Source organism: Limanda limanda, chromosome 12 (genome assembly GCF_963576545.1).
Source record: "Limanda limanda chromosome 12, fLimLim1.1, whole genome shotgun sequence".
NCBI lineage: Eukaryota > Metazoa > Chordata > Actinopteri > Pleuronectiformes > Pleuronectidae > Limanda > Limanda limanda.
Window position 1 is genome coordinate 22,816,420 of NC_083647.1, and position 16,531 is coordinate 22,832,950.

The 16,531-nt window shown below is 40.9% G+C and overlaps 1 protein-coding gene and 1 gene segment (V, D, J or C); both read left to right on the top strand.

Moving 5' to 3' along the window:
• The first annotated feature begins 2,201 nt into the window (after nt 1-2,201).
• LOC133015038 (solute carrier family 2, facilitated glucose transporter member 1) lies at nt 2,202-11,217 on the top strand. Its single transcript, XM_061082180.1, has 10 exons — nt 2,202-2,212; nt 7,940-8,072; nt 8,303-8,463; nt 8,541-8,781; nt 8,979-9,141; nt 9,361-9,545; nt 9,865-9,966; nt 10,235-10,336; nt 10,585-10,788; nt 11,038-11,217. Exons 1-10 carry the CDS (start codon nt 2,202-2,204, stop codon nt 11,215-11,217), a joined length of 1,482 nt encoding a protein of 493 aa, XP_060938163.1.
• A 1,330-nt stretch (nt 11,218-12,547) lies between these two features.
• Nucleotides 12,548-13,043, top strand: LOC133015039 (T cell receptor beta variable 29-1-like). The segment is given in 2 exon segments: nt 12,548-12,602; nt 12,712-13,043. Coding segments are annotated over 2 exon segments (387 nt in total).
• The last annotated feature ends 3,488 nt before the right edge of the window (nt 13,044-16,531 follow it).

Below are 16,531 nucleotides of genomic sequence, written 5' to 3' on the forward strand. Positions count from 1 at the left end.
GATGAGAGCACAGGGCACAGAGGGAAGGCATCTGCACGCTTGCTGACAGGAGAGAGAAAGATGGAGCAGAAAAATTATGACGTTCCCGAGTTAAACAAAAAAGAGAACAGAAAAAACAAGAAAAGAAAATGAAGCGGCGCCAAAATATTTGCACTTTCTCCTCCCTATGTTTGACATTTGACCTGTTTGTACGTGTTGTTTTCCCCTGAAGTGACTGAAAATGTCTCGGTAAGAACGATGAATATATTTGTTAAGAGATGAGATGAAGAGATGAAGGCTTGCCACTGGAAGTATGTCCATGTTCCCACTGAAATATACAACATCCCAGTCCCTTGATCCATACAGTAGCACGCAGGCAGAGGAGCACACTCAAACTATCAACAATCAACTACAGTGATTTGGACCAATTCAAACAAATGTGTCATATGTATGTGAACATGCAATATTAAGCAAAACCACATTCATTAGCGTTAAACTGTGATCAGCCCAGAATTAGCTGAATGAATCCCCCCCCCTCCCCCTTGCACTGTACAGACATTTTTTTAGAAGGATTAACATTTTGTGAACAAGATCTCACAGTTGATGTGTCTGTTCTTTGTTTACTGAACACAAGTGTTGGGCAAACGCTAGTTAGTAGTAAGCTAGTTACTTATCTAGCCAACTTTAAAGTATTACTTTTGCATCCAGAAAAAAAACTCACAAGTACAAACTGTCATATGTACTTACTGGTTTTCTCAGTTTTCAGCATAATGTCTGCACAAATTATTACAGCTCAAAGAAATAACCGTTCATTAGTGGCTGGGACGTGGAACAAACTAAAATGTCAAAGTATACGTCAAATTTCATTTTCAAAGATGGTTTCTGTCATTTTAGGTAGCTCCTATCACACTGATGTGTGTCCAAGTGTTCATTCTTCTCCTAAGTTTGATTTTACGCAGTCAGACCTGAAAACTCTGAATCCCCTTTTGCTATTGAATTTGTACGTGTGGTCATTGAAGAGTTCATCAGCTTATACTTGCAACCATTACACCCAGGAAACAACATTTACAAATTACCGGCTCCTTGGTTAATCTTTCTGAAACAGAATAGAGTCCAGAGACTTGAGTTTTGAATATCCTTCGTAGTACCGGGAAAAGGAGACGACTGAATCCATGGAAGTAAGATGTTTACATGGGCAGGTATCCCATTAATATCAGCTCAGTTCAGCTGCCATACTCCACTTTATTCCTGTCATTGTAAACAAGAAGTGGCGTTTAACAAAAGCCAGCACCTAAAAATAAATATTTGAGTCTGCCCAGTAATATCAAGAGTGCATTTTGTGTATGCAAACACATTCATTGTCTGTCCTCCAACAGTTGATGTCTGTCCTGCTGTGTAAACCCCCACTTGGAGCTTTGCCACCTTGTGTAAGACAGAGCACCCCCCCCCCCCTCTCCCCACAGGGTGTCCAATTAACAGGAACGTGACTGCGCAGGGAGGAACAACTTTATGAACATATTTTGGAATGTGAAAAATAAAATGTATTCCTCACATTTGGGAACAATTGAGTTTGAAGAAAGGAGAACTGCGAGTGTGCTAATGTGGTCTGAATGCTTGTCTTCTGGTGTTGAGCTCTGAGTCACTGCAGCGGCTGACGGCCGGGAGACACACAAAAAAATGGCTCCTATTGTAAATATGTACAATAACCTTCATTTGTTTGTTTGTTTTACTAAATTGCATTGTGGGGGCATATTGGTGTTCACTTTCTTCGCTGTTATTCTATTGTAAGATATATACTTTCTGTGTTTACATCATGTCAAACATTAGGGCTACAGTAGCTACTTCACAACATTGAAATGCTTAGACCAGACTCTGTGTTATCGGAGTTTATTTTATCTGTGGTCGGGTTAATTGACTTTTTATTATTATTATTTTCGCCGGTTTTCTGATTCCTGCCGTCACTGTACACGGTCAAAACGCCGTATATAGTAACTGGGGCCTCATCTGCTACCAGCACAAGCCCAGTCGTCTCTAATTTGGACTGGACAGTTGTGCCAAGAAGGAGAAAGGAAAGCTGTCTGTCTCAACGGGCTGTGTAGTGTCTCCTGAGAGCCTGTGTCGGTCCAGGTTCGAACACTAGACCTGTGTGTGTCTGCTGAAGTGCTTCCAGACGCTGTGAGATCTAAAACAACCCGGCAGGCTGGTAATCACTGCTCATCACGATGGGGGACGGGTAGTGAGGGAGGATTACAGAAGACTGTCACTCTGACAGCAAGAAGCCAAGATTGTCTTCCTCCTCATCAGGAACTTTTTCCACTGCAAAGCCCGACACAGATTGTCAAGACCACTTCAAGATGTTCGGATGATTCTTTTCTCGTTCTTAGTTGTGGAGGTCGCTGAGTTGGAAAGCAAAGCACAGGGATGTGTTGTCTTTGGGTGAAATCGGTCACATATTAAATATGTGGCTTCAGGTGCTCTGCAGTGAAAACCTTAATACTTGTCCTGAGCTATACGAACCAGAAACAATAAGACCACCACCTGGGTAGGGTCATGATTTAGGTTTTGAGAATAAAGGGGCCACAGAAAAAGTATTTTTCCACGAATCAAAACTGATCAAAAGTACTTTACCAAATCTTGGTTATTAGGAAACTGGACGATTATATTTTCTTCTGCTTCTCACAGTTCCACTTATAGATGTGGAACAGAAATGTCAGCAAACAACAACTAAAGCAACAACTGATCCTCGGCGATACGGACAAAACTAAAATAGATACAAATATTCGTATCAGTCGATATGAATAAATATCAAGAAAAGTGTTGTGGTATTTCTTTTAAATCTAAAAACAAAGAAAAGAAAAAGCCCCAATCCTGACCCAGGTTTACACCACATCTATTCAAATAGTGTGCAGAGGGAAGTGATAAGAGATGGGCTGGAAGAGCTCAATACTGACCCCTAACGGTGAAGGTAGTTCACTGCAGGTTTCACAGGTGTACACACACACACCATCTGCCAAACCCATCAATTTTCATGAATCTACAATAAATATTTTTAAAGCAATGTGTTGTTATACATTCTTTTTTTAAGGGGGGGGATCCTTTCTGATGAACCTGCAAGAAAAATACATAGATCTGGGTATTGAACATTAAAAATTATTAAAAGTAGATTATCTGGTTGCAATTTGAGAACCTCTCTACCAAGATGGACTCTGTTCGGCCTGTAGATCTGATTTAGTGATGAGACTTCAAAGGTGCGGATGTTGTCAGTGCGTGATGGGAGGAGGAGGAGGAGGAGGAGGAGGAGGAGGAGGAGGAGGAGGAGGAGGAGGAGGAGGAGGAGGAGGAGGAGGAGGAGGAGGAGGAGGAGGAGGGCTGAGGTAGCCAGTGGGGGGAACTGGAGCCCAGAGGCAGCTGCAGTACATCTGTCTTGTACTGACACATGTGGCTTTTGACTTCCAGTGAGAAGTTCAAAAGAGTTTTATAATGACGCATCTGCTTTGGGATGTATGTGCATGTGTGTGTGTGTCTTAGAGAGAGCGTGCACATGTATGTGTGTTGGCGTGTGTATGCATTTTCTCCTTTGTTGAAGTGGGGGGTGGAGGGTAGGCGGGTTTCATTGGTGGACAGAAGAATTTGGGCTTTTGAAGGTGACGTGTGGGCAGTGCAGGTGCTGGATGATGTTGTATAAGGAGATTTATAACTTTTTATTAAACACTCAGAGGAGGGTCATTGGTCATTTTCTGTGCTACTCACATAATATAAAAATAAATAAACTTTTACGCAATTTTACACACTTAAAACTATTTCTATTTTTACTCCAGCATGTCTAATATTGTAAAATCCAGAGTTTAAAATAGTTAGTCTAACCTGTTCTTCCTGTTTATACCACACTTTCCAACCATTAATCAAAAGTCAAAATTTGAGGTTAGTGGTAAAACAATAATTGAATTGACAAGACAACAAAGCTTAGACTCAGGTTTCAGGGTTTGACTAAGTTTATAAGTTTGAATACGTCACTGTGGAATTTGGTAACTTTCTTCAAAAGACTCAAACACGAATAATTTAAAGATACAAGTGTAATCGAAAGTTAAGTCATTCAGGAAACATTGTTTGAAAAGCAATTTGATCAATCTTGACTAACGGTCTTATGGCTTTTTCAAACACCAACATATTAATAACCAGTGATCATGTGGGTCAGTGTGAGACGCAGGTCGAAGTCGGGGATTCGCCCACAACACAAATTCTGTTTTCTGTTTTCACTTCATGAGCATTGAAACACTTAGAACCACATCAAACACCATTACAGGTAATTAGAGAGGACCATTAGTTTGTGTGATAGCTTAACATTAGCAGTGGGGGGATGATCGTATACACTGTTCGGCAGCACCTGGGTTGGGGGGGGGGCGGGGTTGCCTTCCAGGAGGCCAGGGCTCAGAAGGTCAAAGGTCAGGTTCCACACAGGCGTGTCCACATGCTAATTAAGAACTCAGCTGCAGGAGCACAGCTTGCAGGTAGACAACGCATTTTACCCCCAGATGAAAACTATTATTCCTTGTTTTGAGATCATCCTGTTTGTGCTCGTGGGTTCGACTCCGGAGCTGAACAGATTGGATTCAGGTCCTGTGACGTTTAAGTTGTTTCCATTACATCTATATTAAATCTCTCAGCCGAGGCCCAACACTAGATCTGGAATGTTAACAGACACAAATGCAGACAAACATATAATTTCCTTGGTGGAGGCCACAAGAGTAAATTCCAGTTTGCTGTAACTCTCGGTTTTTATAAATTAGAAATAAAGCAGGATTTATTTCTCATTTACTATATACTACCTACAGATTCAGTTTATTACAAGGGATTCAGAAGCGCACTGTTCTATGTTCTCCAAAGTTCTGACAATAAATTACAAAAACGTGGTAAACAAAGAAATAAAAATATCCAATATTTTAACAGTTGTTTTCAACCATCAAAGGATAAACATGGACGGATGAAGGATGGATATTTTTGAAGTATTAACCTTCAGGGAACGTCTTTTCTTCTCTCCCGTCAACACAAGTGTTAAATATATATATATATATATATATATCTGAGTCAGAGCAGCATATTTAGTTAATTTAAAAAAATGTGCTTTAATAAATAATTACTTTCAGGCCTCTAGGACCACTTATTTATACACATTTTATTAGGTTTTATGATGAGATCGTTTTCATGCACAAATGGTGTTGTTTGTGGTGAGGTTATGGAATATTTCCTCACCAATGATTAGGTTCATCTGTCTCCTCAGTGATTCAGCAGCAAAAAGCTGTTATCGCCCATTTGGCTTTGGTCAGGAGGCAGGTGTGGGTGCGTTTGTGTGTGTGTGTGTGTGTGTGTGTGTGTCTAACATCATGATTTTATCTTGCCGTCACTTATAACCTGTATATTTTACAAGTGGATGTTTCCTCATGTGCACACATATATACAGATAAGACGTTTTTACACATTCACACATGTCCACAAAACAGAAACACACCAGGGTTCATACACATTTTGACCGATGGATTTCAATGACTTTTCCATGACTTTTCAATAACTTTAAACCAAATTTCCATTGACCAAACATTTTGTGAAATCTCGGTGTATACATGAAAAGGTGACAAAATTTTGTATGTAAGCTAACAATGAGCATTCCAAAGCATACAGTATATCTTAAATGACACAAATGAATGAGACAATAGTTTGATTGAGGTCTGTGTAACTCATGACGTGTACTTTCCAATTGTAGCCAAGCCTGGTTAAATCTACACTTGCCTGGCATAGTGCAGTATCCCACCTGCTTCCCCACCAAACTGTTCAATTAGTATGAGAGCGTATGCCTACTTATATTTTGAGAGTATTTATTTTAAAAGCATATGAATTACTTAAAACTTCAGCGTAAATGAACGACATGAAAATATATAAATATAATTTTTTTTTTCATTTAAATGCTGTGATAATTTTATCCTGATTTTAGAAGCTGATTCATCCAGAGCTTATGTACACGTAACCTTTGTCAACCAACACTCGTCAAGCGAGGAATAGGAGGAAGAGGAGGAAGAGGAGGAAGAGGACAGGGTGGTCCTGGTACTCTCTGTTAAATCCTTGACCCCTTTAACTTGTCACAGCATTGTGTGATGGGAGTCGTCTTTTGTATGTATGCCAATATAATAGCAATGTATGTAACTATGACATTGTAACAAGGAGGTTTCTCAATGTTTACTTAGAGGTTTATATGGTAAAAGATTCAAAGCTACAAACTATGTTTCATTATGAAGTTCCTAGAAAGACAATTGAGCATATGGGGCAATCGTCACATGATCACCATCGCAGCACATGGAACAAGTCACACACACACACACACACACACACACACACACACACACACACACACACACACACACACACACACACACACACACACACACACACACACACACACACACACACACACACACACACACACACACACACACACACACACACACACACACACACACACACACACACACACACACACACACACACACACACACACACGTCAGTGGTTCCTCAGTCAGTGAGAACTCAGGACGTCCATCAGCTGATCCATGAGAACCAGAGGAGGCCTGCAGCGGCAATTCTGTCGAGCCTGCCCAACATTCACCAGCTAGGTGTGACCTCATCATTGTGTGTGGGTGACCGTGCGTGTGCATGTCCATGTGTGCGTATACATGTGTGTGTGTGTGTGTGTGTGTGTACCCGGGTTGCAGTGGTGGTGTCTGCATGTTCAGTCAGGAAAATGTACACAGTCAAACTGTCGTTGGAAATACACGGAGGAAGATCAACGCTTGACGCTCAGGAACCGGTGAGAACATTTCAAAACGTGAATGTTAATATCGATACAAGTCAGCGGAGGTGTTATTATATATATACATGACTATAAATACAAGATTTACTCAGGCTGGATTGTTTCACATATCTTTTTGTATGTGTAAGAATAATGCACTGATGAAAACAAACACTTTTGGAGGGAAGATCTCCTGTTAATTCATATTTTTTATTTGATTTTAATTTACAATTTGTGATTTCACTTTACAACGACAATTTTTGTTGATGTCGAAATCTGCATGTTACAGGCTCATGATTTTGATTGCACCTTTTGAATTGATATTTAAAGTGCAGCACCGGCAGGTTGACGTCAAGATAAAAACATAGACAGAATATATATGCATATGTATTTATATGGACTGAATTTAGTTTAGACATTTTGATGAATGAACACAACAAAAAAATATTAAATAACAGGAAAAGAAGTGTTTATAACATCCAACAAATCTTAGCAGATTTTATTCAATTTTGTATCATTTCTATTTTAATTGCATTACATATAGCTGTCTTTTGTTGTTGTACCTTTGACTTTGTAAAACACTTTGGTCAAGTTGTTTTAAATGTGCTATATAAATAAAACTGACATTGGCAAATCTATAAAATATCAAATTTGTGTAGGAAATCTGTTATATTATCACATGTGTATTATCTGCGTGACAAAAACTTTGTGCCGGTTTCTAATTCTGGCATCATTTGTTTGTTTTTTTTCACAGCAGAGGAAGGAATAAAAAAGTAAAAGCACCTAAACCCCGAGGGAGCGACGCTTCGGTCTCACTGAAACAAATGGCGTGTCAGGAGGTTTGTTGGTTTTAGCCACTTTTCAACCTCGGTCTGTCAGAAAGATCATTAACACTGACTTGTGGTAATTAAAACTCTGAACATGTGGAGAGTGTGTGAAAATACTGTGGTTCCTGTCACCATTGACCTTTACAAATAATCATGTGGTCGCTTATGAGGGTAACAAAGTTTTTTTTTGTAGCTACTGTTTATTTAACTTTGTGCGGTTGTATTTTTGCTGCACATAAAAAGGTGGGAAAAGTCAAAATCAAACTACGGAGCATTTAAAAGAGTTTTAAATAAGTGTGTCCCCCCCCCCCCACGTGGTGTGTGCTCAGGGCCGTCTGACCGCCACGCTCCTGACCTCCATCCTGGCGGCGGTGCTGGGCTCCCTGCAGATCGGATACCACACGGGCAACATCAACGCTCCAGCCAAGGTGAATTTTTATTTGCTTGGTATTTCACTTTTATTTGAATTAGGCCTTAAAACAAACCTGAAGATTTTCTACCCTCGAAGATCTGAGCTTTTTAATTCCTGAAAGGAATCCAATTATCTTCCAAAAAAACAATGTGGTATAGATTTTTAAATAAAGTTTTGACTAAGAGCCCGATTACAATGATTTTACATTCTATTAATCATATTTTTTTGTTTACAATTGTTGTTTAGATCATTGAAGAGTTCTTCAATCACACCTGGAGAGCCAGACACAACCAGACGATTTCCGATCACAGCCTGACTCTGCTCTGGTCCCTCTCAGTCAGCATTAAGGACTTCGGAGCCTTGCTTGGTTCCCTGGGAGTCAAATTTCTGGCAGATTCCTATGGAAGGTAAGAAAGACGGAAACCATAACTCATGTTTCCCATCATTTACTTCATCTTTTAATTTCTCCCTTCATCCCCTTCAGGCGTAACTCCATCCTAATAGTGAACGCTCTGTCCGTGGTGGGAACGTGTCTGATGTGCGCATCCAAAGCCAGCGAGTCTTTCGAAGTTCTCATCCTGGGACGCTTGGTGTTCGGCCTGTTCTGCGGCCTCGTGATGAGTCTCAATCCCCTGTACATCCAGGAAGTGTCCCCCACCAACCTCAGGGGGGCCTTCGCTACTCTCAACCAGGTGTCCTTTGCCTTGGGAATCCTGGTGGGAATGGTGAGGAGGGAGCTGGAAGTCTTTTGTATCGAGTGAACGAGTTGAGTGTGTGATAAAGTGCAGAAAAACAGCCATTTGTCGGAATTCTGCAGTTATATGTTATCACATTTAAGGCTCTACAAGATTGTGACTGTTATAGTTCAAATGTAAATATGTGGATATGGAGTGAAAGAGTGAGATAATCCTGTTTGTTGCAGGTGGCTGGTCTGGAGACAGTGCTGGGTACGAAGCACCACTGGGCCATGATGCTGTCCCTGTCTCTCGTACCTGCGCTGGCTCAGTACCTGGTGCTGCCTTTCTGCCCCGAGAGCCCTCGATACCTGCTCTTCAACCGCGGAGAGGAGAGCAAGGCCGAGGCCGGTGGGTACCGCTGTCTCTGGAGTTCTATGTAACTCAGGTTTATTAACGGCTTTTGAGATTTGTGGCTGACTTCCAGGAATCCAAACATCAAAATGCTCTTAAAGAGGACTTATGTAACAGGTTCTTGTGAATCTAAAACAACACACTGCTCCTGAATCTCCTGGAACCCCTCGTCAGTAGTCTGATTTCTGCTTACTTCTTCCCACCCTGACCCTGCAGCTCTGCTGAGGCTGAGAGGCAGCACAGAGAAGGTGTCTGCTGAGCTGGAGGAGATGAAGGAAGAGGCCGCTCGCACTCAAACAGGTGTCACCATCCACGAGTTCTTCAAGAAGCGCAGATACAAGCAGCCGATCATCATCGTCCTCTTCGTCAACTTGGGCAGCCAACTGTCCGGATTCAATGCCGTGAGTCGTATGGCGTTAATTTGTTATTTGGGCAAAGGTATTTTTTCAAGAATTTGAAAGTTGAGACTTTAATAAATGTGAACTGGTTTTAACTGTGGCCTTTGTGAGTGTAAAACAAATGTTCTCAAGGTGAAGCTCCGGCTTTTGCATGACTTGCTGACTGAGATGAATATTTAGCTGCCGCTCTGTGATATTTCCTCAATAAATAATTCAGCCTCAGCACTTCTCCCCAGCTTCCACTCTGATTCTGGGGCAGTGGAACACAGAGTTGCCCCAGTTACTCACTAACCTAAAGTACACTTCTGCTCTATTCTTCAAGATCATCAATTACTCCACCAGAATGTTCCAGGCCAACTTTGACCAGGCTAAATACCTGACTCTGGGCGTAGGGGCAGTCAATGTGACCTTCACCTTGGTGGCAGTAAGTACAACATCTGCTGATCCTTCTGTTGTAACGTGGCTGCTCAGCATCAACTCAATAATCTGATTGATCAACTGTAAATAAACTAAAAGTTGATTCACATTTTGTTGATTTTCAAGCTGCACTAAATTCTTGGACTAAAGATGAAGTGGTGTCAGCGTTTCCTGGTGAATGGTTTTACAGCTTGAACCACGACAGGATAATGTTTCATTTTGATTCAAAAAGCTGGATGAGTGGAGCCACCACTGTGTTATTCTTTCCCCTCCAGTTCTTCCTGATGGAAAGGGCAGGGAGGAGGAGGCTGCTGCTGACTGGCTTCCTCTCCATTGCTGTGTGCAACTTACTCATGACCATAGTTGATTCTCTCCTGGTAAGATCATATCATTTAGGAAAAAGGTTATTTTCTAATACTGGATATGCAGGATGGCAAGTTTGAACACTTGCTAGAATGGTTAAAGGGGTTTAAATATAGACTGTGGTACCTTATCGAGTACTATGATGTGATAATTGATAGTTTTAAAGGAATGTACAAGACCTTTCAAAACAGTACATTTGAAGAATGTCATGTCAAGATATAATACGCGTCTAATTGACAGTAATTTGTCTTCCACCGTCCAGTACCTGGCCCCACAGCTGCGGAGCCTGCTGGTCCTGCTGGTCTTCTGCCTGATTTCAGCCTACGAGCTGGGTCCTGGTCCCATCTCCTGGTTCATCGCTGCCGAGCTGTTCGACCAGCCAGCCCGACCCATCGCCATGGCCTTCACCAGCATGCTCAACTGGGGCGGGAAGTTTGTTCTGGCACTTCTCTTTCCTCCATTACTGGTAGGTTTATACTGTATGACTGAGCGACACTTCAGGGGAAAATGTTCTTGTTTGCTTTTACTGTTCAATCGCTTGTTCACAGAGTCCAGCAGGGGTAATCACCACGTGTACCAGCAGATGGCACTGCTGTGTAGTCAAAGTCACAGTGTTGCTTTAAGATTTTGTTATTATATCATAAAACTATTCAGTTAAATAAAGGTCAAATAACTCGATCATAAAAAAATCTTTGTCTGTCCCTCTCATAAACAGAAAATCTGTGGGGAGTTCGTCTACCTCCTCTTCATGACCATGGCTCTGGCCGCCTTCGTCTTCACGTGGTTTCGCCTCCCCGAGACAAAAGGTCGCACATTTGACGACATTGCAGAAGAGTTCAGAGGAGCAGAGGAAATTCCTTTGCACAATAAGATTGGATTCAACACTTTCAACTGACGGACCTGTTTTAAATCTGGTCATAGTCGCACTGTTAAAGGGTCAGCTCACCCAATTCTTGCCAAAAATGCTTTTACCAAATCCTACTGGTAATCAACCAAATCGTTTTTTGTTTTAATTTGTGTAGGTTTCGAAATTTTGTCTATGCTGCTATTTCTGTTCTGTAGTATCTCAAGTAAAAAATCTTAAAATAAAAAGGAAAACTGTTTCTCGAACGACAACAAAAAACAGAACTCTCTTCAGTTTGGTGAACTGCAGTCCCAGAGGACAAACTGTGGTTACACCAGGAGGGAACTGGTGAGTCACAAGAGAAGGTTGTGTGTGTCCTGATGTCTTCACAGGCAAACAGCAGCAGACTTTCCAGTATATTATTATACTAAGACTAAAACTGAATTTGTTCTTTCTGTAGAAAATTGATTTGGCCGATGGTTTTGTTTTGGACACAAAAAGAGTTACGCCACACAGAACTCAACGTCATATTCCTGCGAGTCATTATTTATTCATCTGAAATACTCACTGAGTTCATACGAAGAAAGTTTCTGGAGTTCCTGTTCCTGCTGGATTGTCATTTTTGTAAATAAATATGTTAAGTCAAGTTGTGTGTTTTACTGTGATCCACCTAACAGTGATTGAATCTGATAATCTTTCCTGATTCTAAATTCCTGAAGCTAACGTCTGTTCCCGATTCCCCCTCGAACCAGTCGCACCGATGAAAAGTCTCATGTTCCTACAGCACAGACACGGCAGCATGGACGTTCATTATTAGCCTGTGAAATCTCGCATATCTCTGAACTGTGTACACTCATAAAGCGTCTGTGAAAGCCAACCACAGCTATGTGAATGAATATTGCAGTCAATGTATTCCACAGTGATGTGCAGAAACCCCCTGAGGGAGAAGAGCTAGGTGATCAGAGGACCAGAGGGAAGAATTTAAACTTAAATTACTGCACTTGTTCATTCAAAGTCAGCTTCTACTGACCTCTTTTTAAAACCTATGTAGGAAAACAGTGCCATCTAGTGGACTGGACCGTGCAGGAGATGTAAATCAAACAGTCAAATTCTGTTTAACAGCAAAGTATGTTTCTGGAAATATGCGAGTTGTTAAATCCTTGATGCTTAAAGGGAATTGGTTGAGTAAAGCCTTAAATGTGATTAATACAATCTCAATATAAAAGCAAACAGGGAGCCAATGCAACAAGTCATGTGTTTGTGTTATGTGATCACATTTCCATGAACCACGTTGAGTTTTATAACAGCAGCAGAGACACGCCCACCTGCAACTCTTCCAATGTGTGTCTCCATTCACATTTGAGGCTTTGACCTTCAGAACATGGACTTGATCAATCAGGATCTCACCTTATGTTTCATTCTGTTTTGGATGACAGGTAAAGTAGTGGAGACGGATCTCACTGCACAGTAGTCTGCTACTAGCTGTTATTTCAGGGATGAAAGGTGAAATTAACAATTGTTACATTAACATTTACTGTTTAACAGATCTAACTGATGCGAGTGATGTCACGCAGACCTCCAAACTGTGGAAGGAAAAGGGTGACAATGCAACAACACACTGCAGCCACACCAAGGGCAGCGAATACTACCAGATGTACTGGTACAAGCAGCTGCCGGGAGAGACTATGAAACACATCGCATCAGCAGTGTTTGGCAGCTACTGCGACTACAGAGATTCTAGCCGAGACAAATTCTCAGTCGAAAAACCAGTTGCTCATCGTGGGAAACTGACGGTGAAGCATCTGGAGCCAGGGGATAAAGGCTTGTATTTCTGTGCTGTGAGTCGACACAGTGGCACAGACACACTTGACAGTTGAACAAAAACTACAGTGCACAGTTTTTTGGTTACGTAAAGTAATCATCTGGGTTCAGGGTTCATACACATTTTGACCAATGGATTTCCATGACTTTTCCATGACTTTTCAACAACTTTAAACCAAATTTCCATGTCCAAACATTTTGTGAAATCTCGGTGTATACATGAGAACGTGACAAAATGTAGTATTTAAACTAGCAATGAGAATTCTAAGGCACACAGTATACCTTACGCATACGCTCTCATACTAACTCAGTTAGTTTGAGAGCGTATGCCTGCTTATATTTTGAGCGTATTTCTTTAAAAGCATATGAATTATTTAAAACCCAGTGTAAATGAACGGCATGAAAATATGAATATAACCAATTTCCATGACTTTTCCAAAACTTTTGGGATTTTATTTTTTTCCAGGACTTTTCCAGGCCTGGAAATACACATTTTACAATTCCATGACTATTCCAGGTTTTTCATGACCGTAGGAACCCTGTGGATTACTGTGAGGGACCTCAAACACCACACACACACAGGCACTGCCACGTTTCTCTTTTTCAAAGTGCCTGAGTTATTAACTTGCAAGACTGCAGAAAAAAAGTCTGTGTCACCGTTAAGATGTGTTTTCATGGCATGCTCTGGTTTTGAGGTCTTTTTTCTTAGGCATCATAGTTGTGTTGATTAAAGCAAATACGCAGAATAAACCAATGTTATTAGAGACAAAAACTGAAGAGAGTTGCTTAAAATCATCATAGTGGTGGATTCTTTTTTACACCAGCAGAGGGAACACAAACCTCAACAAAGACCTACTTATTCACTACAGTATACCCCCCCCCCTCCTCCCTCCCTCCCCTCAGGCTGACACCACCCCTCTTTAAACCCTGATACTGAAGCACTCTCATCCCCGAGTGCTTGAATCCACAAAACCTGGAAGGAAAAACGTTTTAAACATGTTCTTCATGGTCTTCATATTTTGTTGTCTCCATTTGCCAGGAAACAAGGGTAAGAAACAGCAACATTAAAAGGGCAAGATCGAAGTTGATGATGATTTCTGAATTTAACATTTCTTCTGCTCTTCCCCCCACAGGCGCCGACGACACCAAAAATGTTGTCCAAAAGCCTCTTTCCATTTTTAAAAGACCTGGTGAATCAATTGACAGTGAGATCAACTGCTCACACGACATAAAAGACTTAGATATCATTCTCTGGTACAAAAAAGTCAAACACAATATGCAGTACCTGGGATATCTGAATCGGAAATCCCCATTGCTGGAGAAAGACCTACCAGGACAAATCAGCTTTGATGGAGATGGCAAAAGATACTCAGACCTCACAGTTTCTAATCTTTCCTTAAGCGACAGTGCCGTGTATTTCTGTGCAGTCAGACAACACAGTGCTGCAAAGTGCCCACAAGTCAACACAAAAACCTTCGAGTCAACCCCAGACAAACAGGATGTTCAGGAGCCCGAACACCTGCAGCCAGGCCTCCAGCTCCACGGAAGATTTTATCAACTTCCCTGTCACAGTTTTAACCTTTTCTGACAAAACAGTTTTTTTTTTTTTTTTTAACAATATATTTATTGAATTTTACATATAAAAAACATACATTCAAACATTTATAAACATACAAACGTTTATGAACACCCCCAACCCACAATCAAACACTCAGGATAAAGAAAAAGAGGCAGAAATCAAATAACTTAAAATAAGATTAAATAAAAATAATTTAAAAAAAAATACATATATAAAAATATAAGAATAAATGGAAGTAAATAAAGACATTATTATACAAATACAAATAAATAAAATTCCAATCAATCAAATCAAAAATCTAGATAAAATAACACTGTTTGTTTTAGTTGAAATAAAGTTTGTTTTAACTCAAAGATGCCCCCGGAAGTCCGAGCTGATCAATTGTAGACAAAAGGTGTGTTTATACCCTTCATATAGTTATAGAACAGTCAAACTCATTTGCTCATAATCATTGTACCATAAACATTCCACTGAAAGCCTGATCATAGCAAGTTAAATACTAGCTGAAAATAAAATGAATGAAATACAGAGACTTTTAAAAACCTACTGTACGCTCCTAACACTGCTAACATCCTAGATATTGACATTGCAGTTTCCAGGTCAAAGCACTGACACCTCCCCTGTTTCTTAACAGTGATGAAACGGTGAAACACTGATCTGCTCTCGTTCACAGAAGCTTAACTGACAGGAACAGGGTGGGGGGGCTGATGAGAGAGTCACCGTTCTGAATGCATTAAATATGATCTTCACTGTCTTCATCGTTTGTTTCCTTCACGTCCCAGGGACCAAGGGTGAGTTTCATTAGCAGAGGACGACGCCGCCCACAGCTAATAATTTCAGCACTTAAAATCTCTTCTGCTCTTTTTCCGCAGGCGCCTTTGACACCAAACGTATTGTCCAAACGCCTCCTTCCATCATTAAGAGAACTGGTGAATCTGTGGACAGTGAGATCGACTGCTCACACGACACAGACAACTTTGAGAACATTCTCTGGTTCAAACAGGAGCAACACAAAGCTCCAGAGTACCTGGGACATGTCAATCTAAACTTCCCGTACATGGAGGCTGGCGTGCGAGGAAAGATCAACATTAAAGGAGATGGACGTAAACATTCCAACCTCACACTTTCTAATCTTTCATTGAGCGACAGTGGTGTGTATTTCTGTGCAGCCAGACGCCACAGTGCTGCAGAGTCTCCCCAAGTCCACACAAAAACCTCAGAGTCAACCCCAAGCAAACAGGAAGTGCAGGCAGCTGAACACCTGCAGTGAAGCCTCCAGCGACACTGAAGATCTTATCAACTGATGTTTCTTTTTGACCTTTTCTGGGGTCATCACGTCACCACAGTGGAACAACATTTTGTCATAAAAGGCTAAGGCTGTGCTGAACATAATGTCTGAATTTAAAAAAGCCAGACTTGGATTTATTCACTAGTTTTAATACTTTTTCTTGAAATCTGTCCTCCCCAGCCTGATCTGTACCGCACCAATTATTTAACCATTGGTTTGTTAACGACCTATTTTTCCTATTGAAACCAGAAACAGTCAAAGAGGAGCACGACTTAGAGCCTACACCTGCCATTGAATGATAGGTTGCTGTTAGTCACATGGTTTCCAGGCCCCATTGCAAAAAGTTGAGTATTTGACTCTGAATAGGACCATCATGCTATTATGAGGAAGACTTGGAACCTGCAATTGAAACTGCAAACTCCTTAGGAAAATGTTCTATGCCAGTTTAACCATCATGAAAATTACACAGACAGATTTACATGTGTTGAAACTCCCACCTTCAACTCTTCATGACGCTGTAACACACGAGGACTCAAACACTTTCTGACTGACATGGATATTACCACCATCAAACAAGACCTTCTCATATTATGTGTCCTTTTTCTGTGGACTTCAGGTAATAAACAATACAAATCGACCACTCAATACTAAAACTTTACATCAAATTACTCATGTTC